Genomic DNA, 27,206 nt, shown 5'->3' with positions numbered 1-27,206 from the left:
TATTTATTTTCTATTTCAAATAATGACATCTGGTATTTGAATCTTCATCCACAAATAGTAGAGTCGTGGCAGGTTTGGTCTGAAAAAGAATAATATATTTGTGAACCTATTTTTTTTAACTACAATTCTTAAGACATGCTCATAATTGAAAACAAGGATATCATGATACTCTCTCTAGTGATATAAAAGCCGAAAGTCTTTTAAATGTCAGCAAACTCTCTTACAAATTCTATTGACAGGGAATAATTATCAATCGATACATATATTAAAAACAGCCAACTTTACTCTGTACAACCACTGTGTACAGTACTTGCAACCTTAGGCGTTACTATTTCAGCGATCAGTCAGCGGTCATCGATCAGTCACCGATCAGTCAAGTTCGCGTCAAACTCACGTCAGCAATCCGTCAGACTTATAGTAAAAGTAATTGACTGATCGGACTGATCGGACTGATAGAACCGATCGACCTTGATAACGGATTGACCTGTAATACGTCACATGATAAAATAATGCAAATTACGGAATCTTAGTTTCGTTTAGTTTAATTAAAATGGCGACAAGTGAAAATCGAACGTTCAATGATCATGATTATACATTTTGCTTTAATAATAATTATTTAGCAAAGTTTTATTGAAAAGAAATGTACAGATAAAACCTAACATAAATATTATTATTAAAGAATGGCATTTTTGTTTTATTTAGGTTATATATTTTCAAACACGGCGGGTTTTAAAACGGTGTCTACATCGCGATTTTTATTTTTTTATTTTCCAAACATACTCGGCAAATGCAACGATTTGTATAGTAAGAACAAGGATTTGCATAGCTATACAAATCCTTGTTATCATCATAAAATTCATTAAAAAAAAAACTCATAATCGAGGACTTTCTATAAATATTCCTGTCACAATCGAAGCCTATAAAATTTTAATAAAAAGTAGACTAATTTTGGATATTTTAAACAACACGAAATAAAATGTAAGTAAGATTTATCTGACACTCTTAATTTCATAAAAAAAAACTATTCTAATCAATAAAGAGTACAAAAATCCAATGGTGGTCAAATTTTTTTAGTAAAATGAAGAAATATTTGCATTTAAGTCTATAAAAAGTACAAAAAATACAAAGGCGGTCAATAATTTTTAGTAAAATATTTGCATTTTAGGCAACGGGTACAAAAATTAAATACTTTTTTCCTTGACGTAGGCATATTTTATGAAGAACAGTCAATTCTGATGTACAAAAAGTACTCAAATCATATGACGGTTAATAAGGTGTATCAAAATAAATCAATAACTGCATTCTTATTCCACAAAAAAAAAGTTTAAGTATTTAAATTCTCATTATATCTCAATTCTGATTAGAAGACTTGTCTCAAGATGGTAAAAATAACTGATTTCAAATAAAAAAGCATCATTTCTACTAAAAAGAAGACTAATTTTGGTTATTTTAAACAATGCGAATAAAATTTTAGTATGATTTCTCTGACACTCTTTTAATTTCATGAAAAAAATTATTCTAATCTATAAAAAGTACAAAAAATACAAAGGCGGTCAATAATTTTTAGTGAAATATTTGCATTTTAGGCAACGCGTACAAAAATTAATTATCTTTTTCCTTAAAGTAAGCATATTTTATGAAGAACAGCCAATCTTGATGTACAAAAAGTACTCAAATCATATGACGGTTAATAATTTGTATCAAAATAAATCAACAACTGCATTCTTATTCAACAAAAATAAAAGTTTAAGTATTTAAATTCTCATTATATCTCAATTTTGATTAGATGACTTGTCTCAAGATGGTAAAAATGACTGATTTCAAATAAAATAGCATCATTTTGAATAAAAAGAAGTCTAATTTTGGTTATTTTAAACAATGCGAATAAAATTTTCGTATGATTTCTCTGACACTCTTTTAAATTCATGAAATAAAACCTATTCTAATCTATAAAAAGTACAAAAATCCAATGGGGGTCAATAATTTTTAGTAAAATGAAGAAATATTTGCATTTTAGGCAACGCGTACAAAAATTAAATATTTTTTTCCTTAACGTAGGCATATTTTATGAAGAACAGTCAATTCTGATGTACAAAAAGTACTCAAATCATATGACGGTTAATAAGGTGTATCAAAATAAATCAATAACTGCATTCTTACTCCACGAAAAAAAAAGTTTAAGTATTTAAATTCTCATTTTATCTCAATTCTGATTAGAAGACTTGTCTCAAGATGGTAAAAATAACTGATTTCAAATAAAATAGCATCATTTCTACTAAAAAGAAGACTAATTTTGGTTATTTTAAACAATGCGAATACAATTTTAGTATGATTTCTCTGACACTCTTTTAATTTCATGAAAAAAATTATTCTAATCTATAAAAAGTACAAAAAATACAAAGGCGGTCAATAATTTTTAGTGAAATATTTGCATTTTAGGCAACGCGTACAAAAATTAATTATCTTTTTCCTTAAAGTAAGCATATTTTATGAAGAACAGCCAATCTTGATGTACAAAAAGTACTCAAATCATATGACAGTTAATAATTTGTATCAAAATAAATCAACAACTGCATTCTTATTCAACAAAAATAAAAGTTTAAGTATTTAAATTCTCATTATATCTCAATTCTGATTAGATGACTTGTCTCAAGATGGTAAAAATGACTGATTTCAAGTAAAATAGCATCATTTTGAATAAAAAGAAGTCTAATTTTGGTTATTTTAAACAATGCGAATAAAATTTTAGTATGATTTCTCTGACACTCTTTTAAATTCATGAAATAAAACCTATTCTAATCTATAAAAAGTACAAAAATCCAATGGGGGTCAATAATTTTTAGTAAAATGAAGAAATATTTGCATTTTAGGCAACGTGTACAAAAATTAAATATTTTTTTCCTGAACGTAGGCATATTTTATGAAGAACAGCCAATTCTGATGTACAAAAAGTACTCAAATCATATGACGGTCAATAAGGTGTATCAAAATAAATCAATAACTGCATTCTTATTCCACGAAAAAAAAAGTTTAAGTATTTAAATTCTCATTTTATCTCAATTCTGATTAGAAGACTTGTCTCAAGATGGTAAAAATGACTGATTTCAAATAAAATAGCATCATTTCTAATAAAAAGAAGACTGATTTTGGTTATTTTAAACAATGGGAATAACATATTAGTATGATTTCTCCGACACTCTTTTAATTTCATGAAAAAAACTTTTCTAATCTATAAAAAGTACAAAAAATCAAATGGCGGTCAATAATTTTTAGTAAAATATTTGCATTTTAGGCAACACGTACAAAAATTAATTATCTTTTTCCTTAAAGTAATCATATTTTATGAAGAACAGCCAATCTTGATGTACAAAAGTACTCAAATCATATGACGGTTAATAATTTGTATCAAAATAAATCAACAACTGCATTCTTATTCAACAAAAATAAAAGTTTAAGTATTTAAATTCTCATTATATCTCAATTCTGATTAGATGACTTGTCTCAAGATGGTAAAAATGACTGATTTCAAATAAAATAGCATCATTTTGAATAAAAAGAAGACTAATTTTGGTTATTTTAAACAATGGTAATAAAATTTCAGTATGATTTCTCTGACACTCTTTTAAATTCATGAATAAACCTATTCTAATCTATAAAAAGTACAAAAATCCAATGGGGGTCAATAATTTTTAGTAAAATGAAGAAATATTTGCATTTTAGGCAACGCGTACAAAAATTAAATATTTTTTTCCTTAACGTATGCATATTTTATGAAAAACAGCCAATTCTGATGTACAAAAAGTACTGAAATGATATGACGGTTAATAATGTGTATCAAAATAAATCAATAACTGCATTCTTATTCCACAAAAATAAAAGTTTAAGTATTTTAATTCTCATTATATCTAAATTCTGATTTGAGACTTGTCTCAAGATGGTAGAAATAACTGATTTCAAATATAATAGCATCATTTCTAATCAAAAGAAGATTAATTTTGGTTATTTTTAACAATGCGAATAAAATTTTAGTATGATTTCTCTGACACTCTTGTAATTTCATGAAAAAAAACTATTTTAATCTATAACCAGATGCTCCGCAGGGCGTAGCTTTATACGACCGCAGAGGTTGAACCCTGAACGGTTGGGGCAAGTATGGACACAACATTCAAGCTGGATTCAGCTCTAAATTTGGATTGTGATTAAATAGTTGACACAGCATAGGTTTCTGACACGGAATGAATGTGTTCTAATGAACTTAAAATTTTTGTTTTCTCTTAGAGCAATTCACTATGCTGTTGAATATTAATCCTCTCAAAAAAATGTTTGAAGAAATTTTCATTTTATTTATGAAATTTCATTTCAAATGAGATAAAAATTGAACCCATTTTTTTTAATCACATCCCCCTTTCCCTTATTCCAAATTAATCTCAATTAAATTTCTAATGGAGTTTGCAACAATAACTACTCGTTTAAATACATCATAAAATATTAAGATGTAAAAAAACTGCTTGTTATCACTGAATGGTAAAGATTATTTGAATTTATCAGTTGGTAGTAAAAAGTGAATATACATTGTATATAACAAAGACTTGAGTTGATTCTGGACAAAGAAAGATAACTCCAATTAAAAAAATATTGCTATTTCACAATATTGTGCAATTAGATATTTCTTGCTTACTATTCTGGACAAAGAAAGATAACTCTTATTAAAAAAAAATATTGCTATTTCACAATATTGTGCAATTAGATATTTCTTGCCATTGTGCAATACTGTGCAATTGAAAAGACTTGTTATTGCACAATACTTAATATAATATTTTAGATCCTGATTTGGACCAACTTGAAAACTGGGCCCATAATCAAAAATCTAAGTACATGTTTGGATTCAGCATATCAGAGAACCCCAAGATTTCAATTTTTGTTAAAATCAAACTAAGTTTAATTTTGGACCCTTTGGACTTTAATGTAGACCAATTTGAAAACAGGACCAAAAATGAGGAATCTACATACACAGTTAGATTTGGCATATCAAAGAACCCCATTTATTCAATTTTTAATGAAATCAAACAAAGTTTAATTTTGGACCCCGATTTGGACCAACTTGAAAACTGGGCCAATAATCAAGAATCTAAATACATTTTTAGATTCAGCATATCAAAGAACCCAACCGATTAATTTTTTGTCAAAATCAAACTAAGTTTTATTTTGGACCCTTTGGACCTTAATGTAGACCAATTTGAAAATGGACCAAAAATTAAGAATCTACATACACAGTTAGATTCCGCATATCTAAGAACCCCAATTATTCAATTCTTGATGAAATCAAACAAAGTTTAATTTTGGACCCTTTGGGCCCCTTTTTCCTAAACTATTAGGACGAAAACTCCCAAAATCAATACCAACCTTCCTTTTATGGTCATAAACCTTGTGTTTAAATTTCATAGATTTCTATTTACTTGTACTAAAGTTATGGTGCGAAAACCAAGAAAAATGCTTATTTGGGTCCCTTTTTGGCCCCTAATTCCTAAACTGTTGGGACCTAAACTCCCAAAATCAATACCAACCTTCCTTTTGTGGTCATAAACATTGTGTATAAATTTCATTGATTTCTATTAACTTAAACTAAAGTTATTGTGCGAAAACCAAGAATAATGCTTATTTGGGCCCTTTTTTGGCCCCTAATTCCTAAACTGTTGAAACCAAAACTCCCAAAATCAATCCCAACCTTTCTTTTGTGGTCATAAACCTTTTGACAAAATTTCATAGATTTCTATTAACTTAAACTAAAGTTATAGCGCGAAAACCAAGAAAATGCTTATTTGGGCCCTTTTTGGCCCCTAATTCCTAAAATGTTTGGACCAAAACTCCCAAAATCAATACCAACCTTCCTTTTGTGGTCATAAACCTTGTGTTAAAATTTCATAGATTTCTATTCACTTTTACTAAAGTTAGAGTGCGAAAACTAAAAGTATTCGGACGACGACGACGACGACGACGACGACGCCAACGTGATAGCAATATACGACGAAAATTTTTTCAAAATTTGCGGTCGTATAAAAAGTACAAAAAATCCAATGGCGGTCAATAATTTAAGTAAAATGAAGAAATATTTGCATTTTAGGCAATGCATACAAAAATTAATTATCTTTTTCCTGAAAGTAAGCATATTTTATGAAGAACAGCTAATCTTAATGTACAAAAAGAACTGAAATCATATGACGGTTAATAATTTGTATCAAAATAAATCTATAAAAAGTACAAAAATCCAATGGCGGTCAATAATTTTTAGTAAAATGAAGAAATATTTGCACTTTAGGCAACGCGTACAAAAATTAAATATTTTTTTCCTTAAATTAGGCATATTCAATAAAAAGAAAAACAATTTTGGATATTCTAAACAATGCGAATAAATTTTGTATGATTTCACTGACATTCTTTAAACTTTATAAACAAACCATTTATTTTAAACTATATACAGTGAAAAAATCAAATTGTGGTCAATAATTTCCATTCAAATGAAGAAATGTATGGCAATGATCGCATTCTGGTTCAACAAAATTAAAAGTAAAAAGATACTTCTTCTTCAAATATTCAAATTTTATACAAAATTTGTCAATAAAAGGAATTTATAGCAACAGTTTGAAATTGAAGTTACAATATTTTCAAATATGAGAAGAAAAACTAGCATTTTATGCAACGTGTACATAAATTTAATATCTTTTTCCCTAAAGTAAACATAATTTATGATTAAGAACAACCAATCCTGATGAACAAAAAGTACTGAAATCATATTGCGGTTGATAATTTTTATCAAAATATTGAATAACTGCATTCTTATTCCACAAAATAATAGTTTAAGTATTTTAATTCTTTTTATATCTCAATTCTAATGAGAGTATTTATCTCGAGTTGTTGAAAATAACTGATTTCAAATGAAACAGTGTCATTTTTAAATAAATAGTTTTGTTTTGGTAGTTTTAAACAATGCGGATGATATTTAAATATGATTTATCTGACATTCTTTTAATTTGATGAAAAGCGACCTTTTCTAAACTATAAAAAGTTCAAAACTTCAATGGCGGATTATCGGCATTTTCGTAGGTAGAAGTTCATGTTAACTGAGACATATTATGTATTAAATATGTTTCTAATGTTTACAATATGTAATACAAAACTATTAATCAACAGAAACAATTTAACGCTTTAATTAAGCATCTAATATAACTGTTATACTATTTTTACTTTTGTATTGCAACCAAATTAACGTGTAAATTATGGTGTCTTCGTCGAGGTCCGCGTTCATGGATCGTAAACACTGTTGAGTTCGGTTTACATAAGAATTTGAAATATATACGTATCCGTCCGATCCGTGCATAAATTTGATTTACTGATCGATCGATGACCGTTGTCACGGTAACTCCCACATAGGTTATTTGACTTATATGACGGATCCTATGGGTCACCGATCACCGATCAGTCATCGATCAGTCAAACATCCGTCACCGATCATTCACCGATCAGTCAAGTTCACGTCAAACAGTAACGCCTAAGGTTGCAAGTACTGTATCAGTAAACCAATTGGTGATTGCAACCGTTCACAATACTGCTTCGGTACATATACGTACACCCATTTGTAATGTTGATCGTAAAAAAAATTGTTTTGGTCAACCAACAGGTGATTTCGACTGTAAGTACAGCTAGTATAGTGATGATGTAATGCGTTTAATCTCATAATTTTGCTTTAATTGTTTTGATATTATCTCCATGAGTCCGTCCAAGTTAAATGTTAGAATTTTGATCATTTACGACCGTCATGTATAAATTAGTAAAATTCTATGCAAATATCAATTGGAAAATAAAGGGAAGGAAGTATTTTTCAATGAGAAATTTATGGTTGTTGTTGAAGTTTGCATTTCTGTAAATATTGACAATGCATTTTCCCATAAGAACTCCTTTTACGACTAAAACAGTACCACTTTTACTATGATTTTTTGAATAAAATCTTATCTTAGAATTGAAAGTTCTTTTGCAACACTAACGGGTTATGCTCCTCTCATATATTTTATGATGGTATAATACATGTCATACTTAACACATGATAGCAGGAGGGATTATGGTTGATATTCACATGATGAAGACCTAATCGTTCAATCAGTTTAATTGAGGTATGGAGCTGGCAGATTAGTAACTGCTAGTAGTCTTTTGCTATTTATGTATTATTTTCCTTTAGTGTATTTTTTTTTGTTACCTTTTCTTACATCGAACTCGGAGCTCTCTTCAACTGAGTTCAACTATGCGATGTGTTTTGCGTTTGTATTTCTACATTGGCCAGGGGTATAGCGGACAGTTGAGATCGCAAAAAACATGTTTAATCTCGCCGCGTATGTCCCAAGTCAGGACCTCTAGACTTTGTTAGTCTTGTATGACATTTAATTTTGGTTTAATACATGTATAATTTGGAGTTCAGTATGACGTTCATTATCACTGAACTATTAAACATATTTGTTTAGGGTCCAGTTGAAGGACGCCTCCGAGTGCGGGTTTTTTGGCTGCATTGAAGACCCATTGCTGGCGTTCGACTGTTGTCTTTTTGACATATTCCCAATTTCCATTCTCAATTTTATTTATTAATATTACTTTAACCGTTGTTATTATTTTTTTGTGATATTCATTTGACGTGGATCTGTACTTATACATCCCTTCATTGTGTTGTATGCATTATGTGTCATGTTAACTTGTCCGTTTGACATGTTGTGTTTCTGTAATACACATGGCGTTATTGTTTTGTTCTAATTTTGTATTATGTTCTTTCATACATTGTATTTGCGAATGCTTTGCCTAAATGCCCTGTTGTGGTTTTTTTTTATAAATATTGACGTGGCTCTTTTTTTAGAAGAAATACACAACGAACCTATAGAAAAGCGACAAGAAGTGAATTTAAACTTTTAATTTATATTCTGCAGAGGATAGGCATAACGAACTATAGGGTATATTATTTTCATATTTTGAACGACATTTTATTATAATAGTTATCAGAGGTACCAGGATTATAACTTAGTACGCCAATTATTTTAATCTAATTCTTCCTGTGTGACGTTTACTTTCTGACTTTATCATTACGATAACGCACGATTCAATGTTATAGCAATGTTGATCTGGCAATTCGGTGGGCTTGCCAAAAACCTTTCAATCGTTTATGGGTGTATTTAGCGTACATACATACAATTCAAAAATAAGATATTAATGAAGGTGATTTTCACATTTAATACATGCCTTTTTGTGCATCTTTATAACAAAATGTAAAGATGTGTCTGTTTTTATCGGTTTTAAGATGCGTGTAGTACTTGTACAGTCTGTCATTATTGTTTATGATATCTTTGTACTCTTATCTTTCATTTTGTCTTGAGCTTTGTCTATATTCCTTTTGACCAATATGTTTTGATCGTCTTTCATTTAATCTAGTATGTGCTTTGTCTATATGCCTTTGTACGTTTCTTCGTTATATATATGACGTGGCTCTGTACTTGTGCATCCCTTGTTGTGTTATTTGCATCGGTCTCGGCGCTGCTATAGTGTCGTAACTGTATTACGACGTCACCGTTTTGGAGTCCGTCGTAAAGGTTGCTAATTCATAAATAAGCGAGCATCTCGAAGGGACGTTCCACTAAAGCAGGAGAAATGTTAATGAACATATCATTTTTTTACAACTATTATATTAAATTTAAAAATGTGTCCATAAAAGAGGGTTTGATTGTATTCGGTTACAGAATACAGAATAATGGGCAAATACTGCAGAAGAAAATGCAAAGAAAAAAGATTAGAGGATGATAAAGGGCTTAGATACAAAGAATAAAAAATATTTGTAACACAAAACAAATATTGCTAAATTAATTACCCATTGTCCCTTATGATAAAAGAACATATAAATACAAAACACATAATCAACACTAAGAACGTGGGAAATTCAAAGCATATTGAATATAATTAAGTACCCTCTCGGACCCTTTTCTCGATAACGAAGTCAGCGACATATACTTTTCTTTGGCAGCCAAGGGTTCAGAGTTTTTCATGGTGATATCGTGAATAGGAACAATGCGTTTCGACTTCCCGTTTTCTCAGATCACATGCATGAAATGTCATAAAAAAGGGGGACGAGAGATATAACTATACTCTTTATACTACATGTATGAATAATTCATTTACAATCTAATTTCATATTTGTATATATCCGGCTCTGCATGTCGGGTTAATACAATGCAGGGTCAAAATTAATATGTTCTAGTTCTGAATACTAGTATGCATTACACTTGACAATAGACAAACTTATGTGTGACTTGATATTTCAAATCGTTATTTATTTCACATGTTTCCTAAATGTTCTTTTGACATCTAACGCCTCTCCTTTTTTTTTGGGGGGGGGGGGGGGGGGGGGGATGAAAACGAGTGATTCGTAGAGTTATATTTATTGGAATATCAAATGTTAATAAAATAACGCTAATGAAAATTATCGGATTTCTAAAATTTTCATCGGTTGATGGCTGTCGAACTCAAATAAAATATAAAAAATGGTGTCATTAAAGTCTCTTTTTGAAGTGCCGAGTTTGTGGACTTTTAAACACGGCATGTCATGTTTTATCTTCCCGGTGTGAATCGAAAAGTTTGTGAATTGATTCTGTTCGTAGTCTAAATGGAACGTTTACAAATTATTTCTTGAATACGGCATGAATATCAATGAATAATCGAAATACCTAAAAAAAAAACAAACTTTGTAGCGAAAAGGTTTCCTTCCTTCCAATAGGTCTAAGCATGGCAAGAGATGTTCCAATGCTAGCAACGGCCTTCGATAACGTTAGTTAATGTTCCTGCCAAAAACGATAATAAAATTATTTCCGTTTCAGCGGATTTCAAACATCGGTGACCTCCTATTTCTATTTATGCTTAAAATCGTCCCTGAAGCTGCAACTTATGCAGAAGTTTGAAGGAAAAAGCATAAGGAAATGTTCTATTATTTTATGAAAAATCTATTATAAATAGAAATTGAAAATGGCAGGAAATGTCCAAAGGCCTTGAAAACTGAGAAAAATAAATGTGTATAAGGTAAAAGTTACAATTAACTGGTTTTGTTTTACCAGTAAAACATCGTTTTTCAATAATTTTGCCATCAATTAACAACTTAGAGCGTTATTTCTAAATTTCAGTATAACGCGATTCTTTACTTTTTGATGACGTCATATCTCGAAAACAAAATTGGTGACCCCAATTTTTTTCTCGCCCAAAATATTGTGATGAGTATGATCTGTTTACATGAAAAATTTCAAGGAATTATTATTAGTAGTATAAATAGTGTGATTTCCCTTCAAGAACACTTACGTTTAATAACATTTTTGCAATCATCTTTGTTACAACCTGTTCCTTCACAGCAAGCGCTACAGAGGACAAGATCTCCGTGGTCTGCTCGTTTACCAACGACTCCGGTGTGAGTATTTTTGTATTCCCTTAAAAGTTGATCACAGACCTGAAACACATCATATTTGATTGACAAAAGGGGCGTTGAATTGTGTTAACTGTCATATACATTGCAAAAATCGTGTAATGCCTTTAAAAATAGTATCTTTATATATTTAAAAAAATACCGGAGTAGGTGACATTCTGTTCTTTTTTCTATTGTATATATCTGATGTTTAAAAAAAACCATTGCTCTTTTAAAGTGCATACACATTATTTCAATTAGCTATATTAACAACCATAACCTGTTAATGCTAATCTTGCTCCCTTAAACCCCCGATAAAAAGTAATTCCTAAAGATAATGTGTTTACCATTTAAATAACGGGAATGTAAAGATCAATATTTGTATTTGAGTATTTAAAAAGGTAAAGTGGAACTTCAAATGGCTTCAGTATTATATTACTATATTTAAATTAGAATATATGGACTATGAGACTATCCATCCAAGTCACAATGTAATAACACATTGGATCAATGTACAGCCTTTAATACGGAGCTTTCACTCACACCTCAACAAGTTATAAAGGGATCTAAATGACTAGTGTAAAACAATGTAAACAGGAAAACTAAACGTCTTTTCTATAAAAAACAACAACAAAAAAAAAACAACAGCACGAGAACGATTGATACAAACGAAGCACATCAACATACAACATCCACTAAATAACAATCACCAGACTTAGGAAAGTTGCATATTAATATAGCGAATGTAAACGTGTGAACAGAACCTAATGTTCACCCTCACATTAAACAGTAATGAAACTTTACAACATACAAATAACACTGTACAGTTGAATGGTTTAAGTCGTACAAGAAGCCATCCGAAGTTCAAAAACATTGAATAAACTATTTATAACTGGCATATGCCTGAATTGATACATGCATTTTCTTATGACGATAATAGTTGATAAAACCATGTTTTATAACTGGCTAAACCTCTAACTTAAATTTCCCTCTGGTATTTTTTGCTCCACTGTTCATTTGACAGTCGAATACATTTCCATTATATGACAACTAAAATCTACCATAGCACAAAAACACTCATAATATGTAACAAGAAAAATACTCGTATCTTGTACGTTAGAAATATCCTCCTGAAATGCACGTTTTAAAGATTTAAAACAAACTTCTTTTTTTTTAAATAATTTATGCGCTTTTTAAAAATCTGAAACAAAAAGGACTATACTTTCCGTACGGATAAATGAATCTAGTTTTTCCTCTTATAGGTAGTGTGTATCTCCAAATTCAGTTTTTGACTCGGAATGTTTGTTTGCTAAATCGAGTTGTAACTATTGATCAGTGGTATACTACTGTTGGCTTAATTTATCTTAATTACAGCTACTTACACGTTTCTGCTCACATCCTAGCCTATGTTTTATAACGCCACCAGTAAACAACGTTAAAACTGCACATACCTTTAAATCATGAAAATGTAGAAAATTGATTGAAAATAAGGATACGCAAAAAGTGAGATTTTTCTTTTTAGTAACAATAACAACTCTTTTCATCAGAGAAAGTCAGCTACCTTAATATGTATATAATGACCAGTTAAGGTATTACCAAATGCATGGGTCAAAATATTTTTTATGATCACTCATCGGATTTTGTATAGTGCTTAGTTCGTTTATTTGTGTTACATTTTAATGTTGTGTTTCTGTTGAGTCGTTCCTCTTATATTTAATGCATTTCCCTCAGTTTAAGTTTGTAACCCGTTTTTTTTTCGATTTATGAGTTTCGAGATGCGGTATACTACAGTTGCCTTTATGTTGGTCCGTATGTACAATATCTAAACAGTTTCAAAATCTGTTAAAGGTTATATTCTTTCCCTAACGAATCGGACATTTTCGCATAGCGGTTGATGCAAGTGGAGCAAGTGTAGCAAGTTATGCCTTATGTCTCGACAAATTAGACCCGATTCCTTGTGTATTGTATAAATTTCACAGACAGGTTTTTGTAACTTTTATCTAACTAAAAAATAAAAAAAACAGTAACGATCGAAGACGAATGAAGACTCAAATCCGAAAGTCTATGATAACATGGCAAATTTAAAAGCTCGAACACTTGAAAACGAATGATAAACTACTGTCATCATTCTGACTTTGTTCAAGTATGTCTATACAAATCGATACAAATTTGAAGACATATATTGTAATAATTTATCTATATTACAATTCAAAACCATATTGAGTATTTTTTCATCGCAGCAACAATGCGTTAATACCCCACTAGTTTAAATAAAACTTCTATGAAAAGGTAAGATATACATGATATACAACTTTGAAAATAAGGTTATTTAAAGTTATTTTGAAGGTTCACATTAACAAAGCGCTCGCCACTTTAAAACTGTTTTATCAAAGGGTTTCATGACTTGTGTAGGCGGTTCTCTCAATTTGTTCTCAAATTAAGACTGTCCAATACGAAATAGTCAGTACGGTAGACAGTTGTGTAAACACCAATCAATAAATCAAGTATTTTCCTAATTTTAAAACTTTACCTATTTAAAAATATGAAACTCAGAAATTCCGATACATTATCTTGGTATTTCATTTAACGTTAAATCGATTACATTGCATGATAATCAAATAAATAAATGTTTTTGAAAGTTGTACTGAAGATTTATAGATTATGGATTTGACATGATATTCTTTATTTATTTTTAATATTCTCTGAACTAGCAATACAACCAAACTATTTGCAAGTTTTTTTCGAAAAATGCTTGTACCATTTTAGTTAACGACATTATTATGTTGATTAATAGTGTTAGATCTTGACTTCGCCTTGTTGAATTTGCGCTTGAGTTTGGTGTTTTTACTTCTCCATCTAATATTATAATAATTGTTTGAAAATCTGAGTGATTTTTTTTTTTAATAAAGACAAAACATTTGTATCAATTGTTAGTTGCTGCTCTATATCTATATGGCCACTGTTTATATTAAGCTGAAAAGAGGAATGACAGGTGAATATTCAGTTTTAGACTAGAATGTGTTTTTTTAAGAAACAAAATGTATTTTAGATTATACATGTCCAAATAACTGACTATGAAAAAGATATCTTATTATTGGTCATAATTGTTTGAATTACCTACCTCATTAGGTTGACATTGCTGCTCAATCGCACAATCTTTCGGATCGCTAACCCTGTCACAAACGCCACAAGAAGATCCCCCAACTTGAGCATGTTGAGGTGCTGTAGCAAAAATTACATATTAGGTATTATAAATAATTGTGTACCACTTAATTGTAAATAGTTAGGTAATACACAAATACGATAACAGAGAAAAACTTTAGTAGGTACATATCTATATGTTGTCTTACAGTATCAAGAGAGTGCTTCGGACGACAGGGTTTGCAGGTTCGTGAAAATCAATATTTTATTTTATAACGAACATACAGACGAAACAGTTAATTATCAAAGATTTCGTTTTCCTTTTCATATCCTTACTTCAATAGGTGAAAGGCTTCATGTGATTATCTGTTCAAATTGTATCGTCCATATTTTCAAAAGAAAGCCGGAAATCAAAATTAGTATTTGAATTAGTTCTGCTTGATAATGATTTACTATAGTATTTTATAAAACAAGCTCACAGGTGTCATATTGTATTGTAAAATCAAAGGGCTTTGGCTTTGACATACGAAAATCCTTACTTTTTGAAAGTGTCTTATAGGTCCACTTAGAAGACCAAAAGTTCTAAAACAGGGACGAAACATACCAGAGGGAAAGTCAGACTCATATAACAAAAAAACATTGACAACGCAATGGCTTAAAATAAAAAGACAAACAGACAACTAGCAGTACAGAAGAAACAACATAGAAAACTTAAGACTTAGCAACACGAACCTACCAAAAACTAAGGGTGATCTCAGATGCTCCGGAAGGAAATTTCACAACTAGAATCGGAATAGTTCTATTACGAATTGCTCTATAATGTGACAAGCCGTTCTTTTGTCTTTGTCATTTGATTTGATCGCGTAATATCACAGCTTCCCTTTTACAGCTGTACTGATCTTAACTATATAGACATATTATTCGTTAACAATTAACACCTCGCTGAATGTAACCAATGCACAACACTGGTATAAAATAGTGACAATGCTTACCCAGTTTAAACATAAACTCATAGATCAGGTAATGAACAAATTATTTCTTAAACATAATGACCGACTAAACATGTACATGCTAAAAGATTATTTACCGGGTTTGTAATAACATGGGTACTACGACAGATGCCACCTGTTTGGCAGAATCTGCTTTCCCGCCCGATCTATGAGTTTGAATCTCCCTCTTGTATATCTCGCTAATCTTTTGTACGATTTTTCATATCATGTTTAGATAATTTACAAACTATATAATAAAGAGTGAATCAATCTTACCTTTTGTAGTAACAACATTTATAAAAGTAGTTTTTCGTTCCAACACATCGGTTTTATTTGTACACCAAATTTCATTTTAAATTAAACGTAAGCTTATAATGACGTTAAATATACAAATTTGAAACTAACAACATGAACAAGAATATAGATTGAATCTACCTGTAGTTTATTTAATATCAATCTTAATTGCGTTTATGTTTAAACAATAGTTTAATGTATTATTTAATGAATTTGTGAAGACCGCCGTTCTTTTAACCGAAGCTCCCTGGGTGCAAGCAAATATTTGCAGTTATTTGTATTGAAAACACCGCAAATGTTGCTTGTTTGAATGAGTTTTCATTTGTTTTCATTGTTTAGTTTAAACATAACTCACCTTGATTACACAAGTACCCATTACACGGAATGTGTGTACTATTTGGTGGACTATTACAGCACATGGAACATGCCACAGTATCTCTCTTCCCAACAGCACTGGATATCAGATTACATACCTGAAAAATAGATATTAGACTAAATTAATTGTAATCAATTCATTTGACGTGTTTGAGTGTCAGATATTTCCATAAAAAAAAATAAAAAAAATAGAAATTGAGCATTTGGAATGTTCCGCTAAGTTCAGTATTATTGTTACTCTACTTTTTCAGACTAAAGTTTACGCATTAAGATGAATTGTTATTGCAATTGAACAATTCCAGAAATAATTACACCATATATAAGAATGCCAGCTTTTGATTGGCTAATAGCCAATGTATTTTTCGCATATTCTTACATTTTTTACTCATTTCAAACGAATCCGACTGTTTTTCACCACCGGTGAAAATACCTCAAATACCATGGTATTTACCATTTCGGATATTCCTTTTTTACCCTCGCGAGCATCTTCCCGCCATTTTTTAGGATATGACGTTACATAAAGACAGCGCGAACGCGTAAAAGTACATGTATAGTTCCCGCGGTATATTCTATGACAGTACTTGTCCTCAAATAAATAATTCCTTTTCCTAGTATAGAGAGTTTAAATCAAAATTTATTCGGTGTAATTAAACAGATATATCATGTGATGGAGGGGTATTTGCAAAAAATACAAGTCTTGGAACAAAATTTCCCTTGCCTAGCGGCCCGGGAAATTTAAGTCCTTCGACTTGCATTTTTTCGCAAAGACCCCTCCATAACATGATATATCTGGTCAAGAGAACCCCTTCAATGACATGTCACATGCAAATAACTTAATATGGTTAGTCATATCTGTCAATAAGTGTAATATCAAATGTACACGATTATTAAAGTTCAAATTGACTCTACACTAATCATCTAATATTTATAGATAAAAAAGAAGCACACAAACTGTAACTTTCCAAAAAACATTTTGTTTGAAAGAACATCTGCCTCGTTTATATAAAAAAACAAAATCAGGGTATGAACGGATACTTGAAAAGCAATATAAAAAAAATAACATGCTTTACTTAATTCGCTTGCCTTTTAATTTTTCTGTTCAAGAGACTTTAATGTTCATCTGCAGGTAACATTCAAAAACATGTTAAAAAAACTGTTATGAATAAATCTTTGTAACTCCATGACTTATTATTTATAGACTATGTTGAATATCAAACTTAAATAATTGCGTTCCATTTGATTTAAAGATGCATGCTTATTCAACCCACACATTTCCTCTATTAAAACGTAATGAAAACAAGATGAAACTGGAAGAAGTAACTTTAGATAGCGTATTAGATAAGTCTTGGACATGTTAACCATTTTTTTAAAGGGTTATTTTACACAGATATATCTACTTACTTGTTTTGATCTACATCCACCTGAAAATACCGTGCTTAGATCAGCTAGTATTATCTTATCTAAGAAACATTTCTAAAAGAAAATATTGTTATTTTGTCAACTGTGACATTCAGTCATGGTAATTCAGTAAATGACAAATACAAAGCCGAATTCCAAGAGCGAATGCTTTGAAGATATATCTGGAAACGTGAGTCTGATCTTTTCTTTTAAATACTACAGAACAGTTTTTGAAGTTTCATTTATCTGTTTTAATTTCACGTATTAAACATAATCAAATTGTACATACATTTATTGTAATTTGTTTTAATCACAACCCGTAGTGAAATCAAATTTCTCGACAGTATCATCCCGATTATTTACACGTATATAAAAGTACACGTAATGACATTTTGGATATGTAGATTTTACGAAATTGGTAGTTGTCAATAGGATGTCATTATCTTGTGAAATTGCATTAACAACATTCATTTCAGTTGTGTACATGACTCAACAATTTTATATACAACTACTATGTTTCAACTTTGTATCCAATCAGTATTTGTAAACACACAGGGATATGTGAGATAGTATTATTCACAGTGAGCAAAAGGAGAATATCAATATCATATGACAGTGAATACCATGATTTTGATTTATACGTGTTCCTTTTATTGTCTTCACGTAAACTGCGCAAATAATGAGTCATTTGAGTGCAAAAATACATCGGCTTGCCTGTGTTTCTAATTAAATCAATTGAAATTGCAACGAAAACTTTCACTTATCTTTTTGATTTGATCGAACAGTCTAACTAATTTATATGATGTGTTGGTTGAATTGTAGAATCGTCATCATAGTGATTATATACACTCCGGTCGGTTCTGCATACAAAACAACAAATTTGTTTTCGCTGTAATGTCGAAATCTTCCTTAATTAAAACTAAATTATATATTTCCAAAATAATGTTAGACATGTTAAGGTTGTCATATTCTGTTATAACAATGATGTTCATTCTGATATATGGAAGGAAATGTTTTTGTTACATATGTTAAATCTGCAATTAGAATCTTATCCCGAGGAATAACCCAAAAATATATTCCACTTTCTTCTCCAAATATAAAAAAAAGATGTGGTATGATTGCCAATGAGACAACTCTCCACAAGCGAAGAAAATGACACAGAAATTAACAGCTATGGGTCATCGTACAGCATTCAACCACGAACAAAGAAAAACAACTTATATTAACACGGTAGCAAACAGTTACATACCTCATCCGTATCACATGAAATTTTCTGGCCTAAACAGTCAGTGATATTAATAGCGCTATTACAGGATAAGCATATTAAACCTACAAAAATCACATGAAAATTACTGGGTAATGGGTCATTAAATTGTCGACCTATCAATGAATAATAGTTTCAGATGACATATGATATGGAGACTACTAATATATGATAAAATCAAGCGAAGCAAAAAAAAACAACCGAAACCAAGTGATTCATTTTTTGTATAAGTTGTATGCTTCCGTATGTTACAAACCGGTGCTTTTGTTTTTCATGTATATTCAACGCATACACATATTTGAGATACTTAGGCTATTACAAATATATATTTTGTTATCTGATTGTACCTCGAACTAATCCACTGCTCGGTTTAGGGTTGTAAATTGATATGTTGTACTGATAATTAATTTGACATGCCTGAGTGGAACAAAATGGCCGGCAAAATTGCATGATTTATTTGAATTGAATATCAGAAATTTAAAATACCGTTGGTAGGTTGAATATATCCAGTAAATGATCTGACAGTGATAAACTTATAAACGATGGCAAACACTGGGAAATATTGACAAAAAAAGGAATTTATTCACACACTGAATGCATATGTCATTTACCTTAGTTTCCATTATAACTTGTAAATTCATTTCGTTTGGATTGGCATACGTCTAGCATGGCCATTTTATTTATTTGTCGATATTGTCTGACTGATTCCCTTTTTTATTTGATCTTTTATCAATCTAAAATTGTCCTTATAAAGTCTCAAATTTGTAAAGATGTGGCTGACCTTGTTAATGTTGATACAGGTCAATCATTTTAACTCGTTTATAAATTTTCAAACGGTTGATGCGGTCTGAACATTTTGTTATACGAGTCAGTCGGAGATGTCAAAAGTACATGCTGCACTAAAAATTTACGCGAACAAAAATTGTTGGTCATCATTTTTTCAATATTTTTCTACAATTCATACTTACCATTAACACAGGATACAAGACAAATCAAACCAATGACAGTGAATTCTAAATAAAACATAATTATTTGATAAACAACTGTTCGATAACCACAAAATTAACAATTGTGACAATACGGATCGATGAAATACGTCATGCTGACTAATTCCTCCTGAAATCCTGACTTTAGTTTAAATATATTTATTCATTGCGGATTGGGAAACACGCTATTACAACATATACTAATCGTTATGCTCTTTGCAGGCACGAACGCAACACTTGGCGGCATTTGCTTTCTCTCTTTAATATCTAAGAGAGTGTCTCTACGACGCAAGGATGGATTCACGAACCTGTGTTAGTTGTCCAATGCGCTTATTATAACACCACGCTCTCTTAACAATATGGAAATCAAAGTTTGGATTGCGTTAAAAATTAAACACGTTTATATGTTCGTAATGTGCGCAATGTGGCATTCCTAGAATACCTTCTAAAGTTAACTTTCACAATTACAAATCTTGTTATCATTTACGGTATCACAATACACAGCTATTTTGCTTCCAATCTCTAACCGTTAAAATGCTGCGACTTTCTTAAGACTGCATATCAAATTGACAAAAGAGCAAAATATAGATATATACAAGAATAATCTTTATATTTTTTTTTGTTTTGCAATCATTATGTAATCAATAATTGTGCAATTAAAGGTAAAATCTTGATCAGTTCACTTGAAATAACTGTACAGGAAATGTCAACGAAATCTCAATAAACACAGCAGATGCTAGAAAACTGTGTCTCAAATTATCGATCTTTGTATTGCGCTACCTTAACTGCACCTAAACGGTGACATCTTTTTATCCTCGGATTTGTTCTGTAATAATATCTGTTGTTTTATTTTCATTTGTTGGGAGGGGGAATTTTTCCACAATTATTTTTATTTTCATCTCGTTAATTCATTGGTTCGTCATATATCATATTCTTGAAAATATTCTTGAATGATACCTTTTTATTGAATATCCATTTCATATTAATAAGGAATATCTTTCGTTCCCATATTATCCCTTAACCTTATTATTCTGATATATAAACATGTCCAGCATCTTATCATGCAATACCTTATAATATACATTGTATATGTCATATTTTAACTGAGAAATGTTAAATCAAAATTAATCAATGACAAATTTATTTTGCAAAATTCCATTAATTGAATGGTCCTTGTTGTCTTAAAAAAAGAAAAAAATTAATTAGAAAAATATTTCAACAAAATTCTATACATACCTATTCCAGAAAGTAGTTTCAAGTTCATATTATGTTTTTTCTGCAATTAGTCAAAAAGCTGTAAAGGAAATTTTGAAAACTCTTAATCTCAAATTCATACCGAAAGCAAGAAGAAATTAAAAAGTCTTTCCACTAGTTAACATCTATTTTGATTATTGAAATATGGAAATTCAGTTTAAAATGTCAGTTCCTATGGCTTTATGTAGCATATTAATCTATTGCAATAAAAATTCATCATTTCAAATAAAATTTGTAGATTTAGCTAACTAAGTCCTTATATTTGTATAAAATAACATTCGTTTATAGTGGATCATTGTTTTAACAATGAATCAGCTACAATTAGAATTTGCTTGCTAGTCCCTCTCTGTGATCACAAGCAGATAACTGTGGCTCATTCCCCAATCAATCTATCATGAAGGGAAGCAATTTCCTGCAATTTTCATTCATAGTCTATTTCAAAAATGATAAAAAGGTCTTTATATTGGTATGTAAACAAATTTAACGTTTCAAATTTATATAATTATATTCGTACATCAATTGGTTTGATACATCAATAACAAAAACTGAAATATATTGCATTGATTCATCTTGTAATTATTCAAAATTATAGCAGAAACCTTAACATAATTATAAAAAAAATGAACCTGTTAAGGGGAGACAATTCTCGTATAACTTTTTCGAATTGGCACATAACACCACGGAATGTTACTCATCATACAAATGGCACATCCATATATAATTAATTAACTGCGCAATCGTGCTCCACCTTCAATGATAATTCTGAATTATAAATATAACCAAAAGTTGTTAATCTATAGATAGTGAAGACTAATGAAAGCTAACCCACTGTAAACAAAATGTTTTGCACTTTTTTAAAATTTCCTCAGAAAAATTCTCGAGCCACTTGACTTCCATAGCTCAAAATTAACGTTTTTACAGAATATTTGAATAAAGTAGTTACAGATTATTCGCTTCTCAAAGTGTAAGAAGCAATAAAAATCGTATGCTTGCACAATATTACCGAAATAAGGATTTAATTAAGTCCTAAACATTTTGACATTTCTTCTTATATTTTTATCGAAAACCGGTTTAAACAAATCACAAATACGTGTTAAGATCCGACTAAATACCTATTTTCCGATATGGTAAGGTAAAATTGCTACTTTATGATGTATTATTATGAATTTAAAGCAAAGGTGAAAATTTAGAACGTCCTATTAACCTATGACCTTGACATCAATTTCAAGGTCACAAATCAATGACCTTAAATCAGAAGACCCTAGGTCTTTAATATGTTTGGTAAATGAGTAATATAACTTTACGCGCAATTCTAAATGTAAGATGGGTCAAACCTCCCATGTTTTGTCTGCGCACCCTTTCAACCAAAATATACAAGTAAGGACATGTCGCAACTAACAATTTATGAAAAATTGTTTGTCGATATGTCATAAGGTATTTGAAAATAAGTGAAAATAAGCGAAAATCAATATTTGGAATATGACCGTGACCTTTGACCCTGACCTCATTTTAATTTTTTGGACCAAGGACCTGAAATATGAAGACACTAGGTATCTATCACTTATGATTTACAAGTTAGAATTGCATATCACTTGAATCAAATAAAAAAAGGGGGAATAACTGTCATATGGAGTATCCATATAGTTTCGGTCCAAATGCATATCCTTATCTTTAAGATGTAACGAGCAATTTGGTAAAATAAATTTGTCGTAACCTTTTACGGTTGCAAAGGAGTAGTGGCCACAAGGAAAACAGTGTTCGGGGAGATAACTCTTACAACGTTATGTGTTTTGTTACGCAGTTGTAAATTTTTAAAGAGTATAAACTATATGATATCATATTGCAAATATCTAAGCGACAACTTATTAAACAAAACAATACTACGCAAGAAAAAAAATTAGGCAGAAGAAAAAAAAAAGAATAATAATAATTAAAAACCCAATGTTCAGGGAACAATTGAATGTCTTTCAACCAATAAGGATCTATTTTGATTTGAAGATATTGAAATTCAGTCTTCAAATGTCAGTTCATATGGCTTTATGGTGTATAAATATGAATTTCGAGCAAAGGTCAAAATCTAGAACGTCCAATCAACCTATGACTTTGACCTTAATTTCAAGGTCATAGACTAAACATCTCAAATCAAAAGACACTAGTTCCTTAATATGTATGGTCCATCAGTAATATCACTGTACACATAATTCTTTATATAAGAGGGGCAAAAACTCCCATTTATTGTCTACGCACCATTTCAACCAAAATTTTAAGTTCCGACATGTCGCAACTCACAATTTATTAAAAATAATTTATCGATATCTTATAAGGTTAATGAAAAAACACGTGAAAATAAGCCAAAATCAATATTTATAATTTGACCTTGACCTCTGACCTTGACCTAATTTTCATTTATTTGGATCAAGGATCTTAAATCAAAAGACCCTCGGTCTCTATCACTTTTGGTTTACCAGTTATAAATGCATATCACTTATATCATATACAAAAGGGGGAATAACTCTCATATGGAGTCTTCGTATAGCTTTGGTCCAAATAGCCAACCTTATTCTGAAGATATAACGACCTATTTGGTAAAAAAAATTTGTCTTAATCTTTTACGGTTGCGACGGAGTAGTGGCCACAAGAAAAACAGTGTTTGGGGAGATAACTCTTACAACGTAAAGTATTTAGTTACACGGTTGTCATTTTTTAAAGCATACAACCTATACGATATCATCTTCCAAAAATCTAAGCGACAACTAATGAAACAATCATACTACGCAAGAAAAAAATTTGGAGGAAGAAAAAAAAATAATAATCAGAAAAAAACCTATAGGTCTTTCAACCGAAAGGTAGAGAACCGTGGTGTAGTGGTTAGTGCATCGGACTACTAACACAAAGGTTCCTGGTTCGATTCCCGTTTGGGATGAAAATTTCAGGAACCCAATTTTCGCCTCTCCCTTGACACCATTTTGCAAGTATGGTCTTGAGGAAACGATGATAGTCCGTCGGACGGGGACGATAAATGGCTGGCCCGTGTTAAGAGAGAGCCACATCTCTTGCACGTTAAAGACACCCTTGTAGATTTCGAAAAAGAGTAGGCTAATGCCGCTACAAGGCAGCACTCGCACCCGCAAAGTGGAAAGGGATTAATATAAGTTGCAAAACTTGTTTCCCAATCCACTATAAATAAATATGTTTAAACTAAATTAAATTAAAATTGACCGAAAGGTTGAAAGACCTAATAATAATCAGAACACAATCAAAAGGTATTACCACCAGAAAGGTGGAAAGACCTTATTAACGTCAGTTAAGTAAATAATAAATATAGGAAGATGTGATATGAGTGCCAATGAGACAACTCTTAATCAAAGTTAAATTTTAGAAAAAAAACAACATTATAGGTCAATGAATTTTGATATAGTTATGCTGTTCTTTACATTAGGAATATAAGTTTCATAATTACATTTAAACAGTGTTTTGAGATAAAATGCTGAAACGTTTCTCTATTCAATTTTGAAAAAAAATTAATATACACTGAATGTGTCGACGGCTCAATTATTTTACTGAAATTTTGGAAGGATTTAACTGAATAACTATTTGTAACATAGTGTAGTAGTGACGTCTAAATATATATGCAAGTAAGTACTATTATTTGATCAAAGTTTGATATGTAAATCTAGTGCAATTTTACGAATCATTTACACATCACTCATTTTGGATAATATATGAAAATTTTAAGTGAACTTTATTAAGGAATTGTTAGCTTTACTTAATCGATAAAAGTATGTAAATATATGACCAGCTTTTAAATGTAGTACTCACATTCTGAGTCTTGGAGGCATTGCATTTGTTTGGAATTGGATTGGAGGTAGAGGAACAAAACTGTCTTTGAACATGTTGAAAAGAACTATGCAGGCTTTATTGTTACATTTTTCTTCCTGTCAGTGTATACACTTTAAGAATAATGATATTGATGCTTTTCTTTCCATTAATTTGAGTCCATTAATATAATTTCCAGAACCAACATTTTAAGACCCAAAAAATATGACTGCCTCGGCCTCATTTTAAGACTTATACCGGACATTTTACAATGGAAGTCAGCTCTGTAACTGAATATATGAAAACTCCAACATTTTTCAAGTTGTGAATTATCAATGCTCCTTGACCTTAGAAGCAACATATCAACTAAATCTCATATGGGATATACAATCTCAACTTAATTGCGATCGATGTAAATGATCATAATGATAGAAATGTGTACTCACATGAAACGTTAAGGTATCTCCTTGAGGAATGAATGGCAATGCTTATCATTTAAAGTGGGGGAGTAGCTTATCTAGATTTAACTTTCATGTATGTCTCGTTCACCTTTTGTCATTTGCACGTGCTACCATTCTTGTTAACGTCTTTCTTATAGCTTATTTTTACATGTTTCTTTAAACATTCTTCGTACAATATATATCAAACAGGATATTATTTTTAAAATACACAACTATGCTGTGCATTTAAGTATATGCAGTTACGTTGATGGTTGATCAGAAATATTAAAAAAATCCAATGAAAAAAAATATATCTAATGAGTTAAAGATACTTATATTCTTTGAATAGGTCATTGTGATCAAGTTCGTTAAAAACACTTGGTAGCGAAGTATTAGCCGATGTCCACCTTTATCTGATGTACATATTGTGGAGATGGTTTCAGATAAGAATGTTCATTAAATCCGTATAAGTACATAATGCACTGATCGGTCGCTGACTTTTATCACGGTAACCTCTCACATAGCTTTTTCGACATATCTGACGGATTATATAGATCATTCAACAGTTAAGCAAACACATGATGCTGTTTATCCACTAATCAGATATTAAGTTCCCGCCAAACAGTTACGTCTAAGAATGCAAGTACAGTACCTCTAAATTGTGTTTCTGTTCAGCTACATCATATTTATAAAATTGAATTCGACAATATTTCTTGTATATTCATTTATTGGTCAAACAAACTTATCGTACAGCATAATATACGTGAATTTTATGATAAATTAATACCATACTGTAATTGGAATTTACTAGGTTCATGTTCATTATCATAATACATATAATGAAAAGCATTTATATATAAATTCATCAGTGTTTTTGCGTTTCTCGTCTGCATTATAGATTAGATAGTTGGTTTTCTCGTTTAAACGGTCTTAGCTAGTCGTTTTGGGCTCAGATAGCATGCTGTTCGATTTGAGCTGAGGCTCCGTGTTGAAAGCCATACTTTGATGGAAAGATGTCTCGATGCCGCTCACACCTCATATTCTTATATCTTTTTACAAGAAGCAATTTATTATAAGGTAATTTTACCTGTATTACCTACTGACTGTATCTGACATACTTTTCTGCTAAAACATGTAACAGTTGGATGACAAACAGTGTAACACAAAATGTAATCACTTAGTGTGAGTGTCTCAGAATTTATATCAATTCACATCCATGTTATTCAGTAAAAGTGTGAACAATCAAAACGACAGTTGTCACATCATGTTGAGCAGAAACTTTCATATTTTTATGTAATTGTTAAAGTAATTTACTTATTTTAATTTACATTGTTGATGAGTTCTACTCCAACTTTCATCTAAGACCAACCTCACACAAGGAAGTAACAACCTTATTATTCAGTTATCTACTTCCTGGAAATCAAAACATAAATCAAGAATCTGGTAAGTATTGTAGATTTGACTTTACAAATAATAATACTTTTTGGAACAAACAATCCCCAGTAGTGAATTAAACCAAGTGCCAGTATCTGAGAATTATACTTAATTTCCATTCGTTTGATGTGCTTTTATTATTCACCTTCATCATGACCGTCGATACTCAGAAAGCCAATGACTCGAACACGTGATCAGTTTTATAACCAACACATTTAGGGACATAACAAAAAAATCCGAATTAATCCAAGTATAACAAGCGTTATGGAATTGGAACCGTATAATTAGTTTTAAAATGATTCATTAATTTAAAAACGACTTTATTCGTATATCATCTCGTATGGT

The 27,206-nt window shown here is 30.6% G+C and overlaps 1 protein-coding gene across 1 annotated transcript; it reads right to left on the bottom strand.

Annotated features, from left to right (window-relative positions):
- Positions 1 to 10: 10 nt before the first annotated feature.
- On the bottom strand, positions 11 to 25,472 carry LOC134698111 (uncharacterized). Its single transcript, XM_063560401.1, has 8 exons — positions 25,434 to 25,472; positions 21,154 to 21,211; positions 19,900 to 19,944; positions 18,917 to 18,996; positions 17,671 to 17,742; positions 16,250 to 16,367; positions 14,592 to 14,692; positions 11 to 79 (listed from the first exon to the last, which is right to left on the bottom strand). The coding sequence occupies exons 2-8, from the start codon at positions 21,179 to 21,181 to the stop codon at positions 11 to 13; spliced, it is 513 nt and encodes a 170-aa protein (XP_063416471.1). The 5' UTR covers positions 21,182 to 21,211; positions 25,434 to 25,472.
- Between the last annotated feature and the right edge of the window lie 1,734 nt (positions 25,473 to 27,206).

Source organism: Mytilus trossulus, chromosome 14 (genome assembly GCF_036588685.1).
Source record: "Mytilus trossulus isolate FHL-02 chromosome 14, PNRI_Mtr1.1.1.hap1, whole genome shotgun sequence".
Taxonomy (NCBI): Eukaryota; Metazoa; Mollusca; class Bivalvia; order Mytilida; family Mytilidae; genus Mytilus; species Mytilus trossulus.
The sequence above is the reverse complement of the archived record's forward strand: the minus strand, read 5'-3'. Positions and strand labels throughout refer to the sequence as shown.

What these genes read in the sequence shown, in the direction of transcription:
- LOC134698111 (XM_063560401.1), bottom strand. Translation starts at nt 21,181, where the DNA reads ATGAACTTGAAACTACTTTCTGGAATAG. An exon ending in GAAACTACTTTCTGGAATAG is followed by an intron (nt 19,945 to 21,153) that starts GTATGTATAGAA and finishes TGTTTTATTTAG; the next exon opens with AATTCACTGTCATTGGTTTG. An exon ending in GTGGATGTAGATCAAAACAA is followed by an intron (nt 16,368 to 17,670) that starts GTAAGTAGATAT and finishes TCTATTTTTCAG; the next exon opens with GTATGTAATCTGATATCCAG.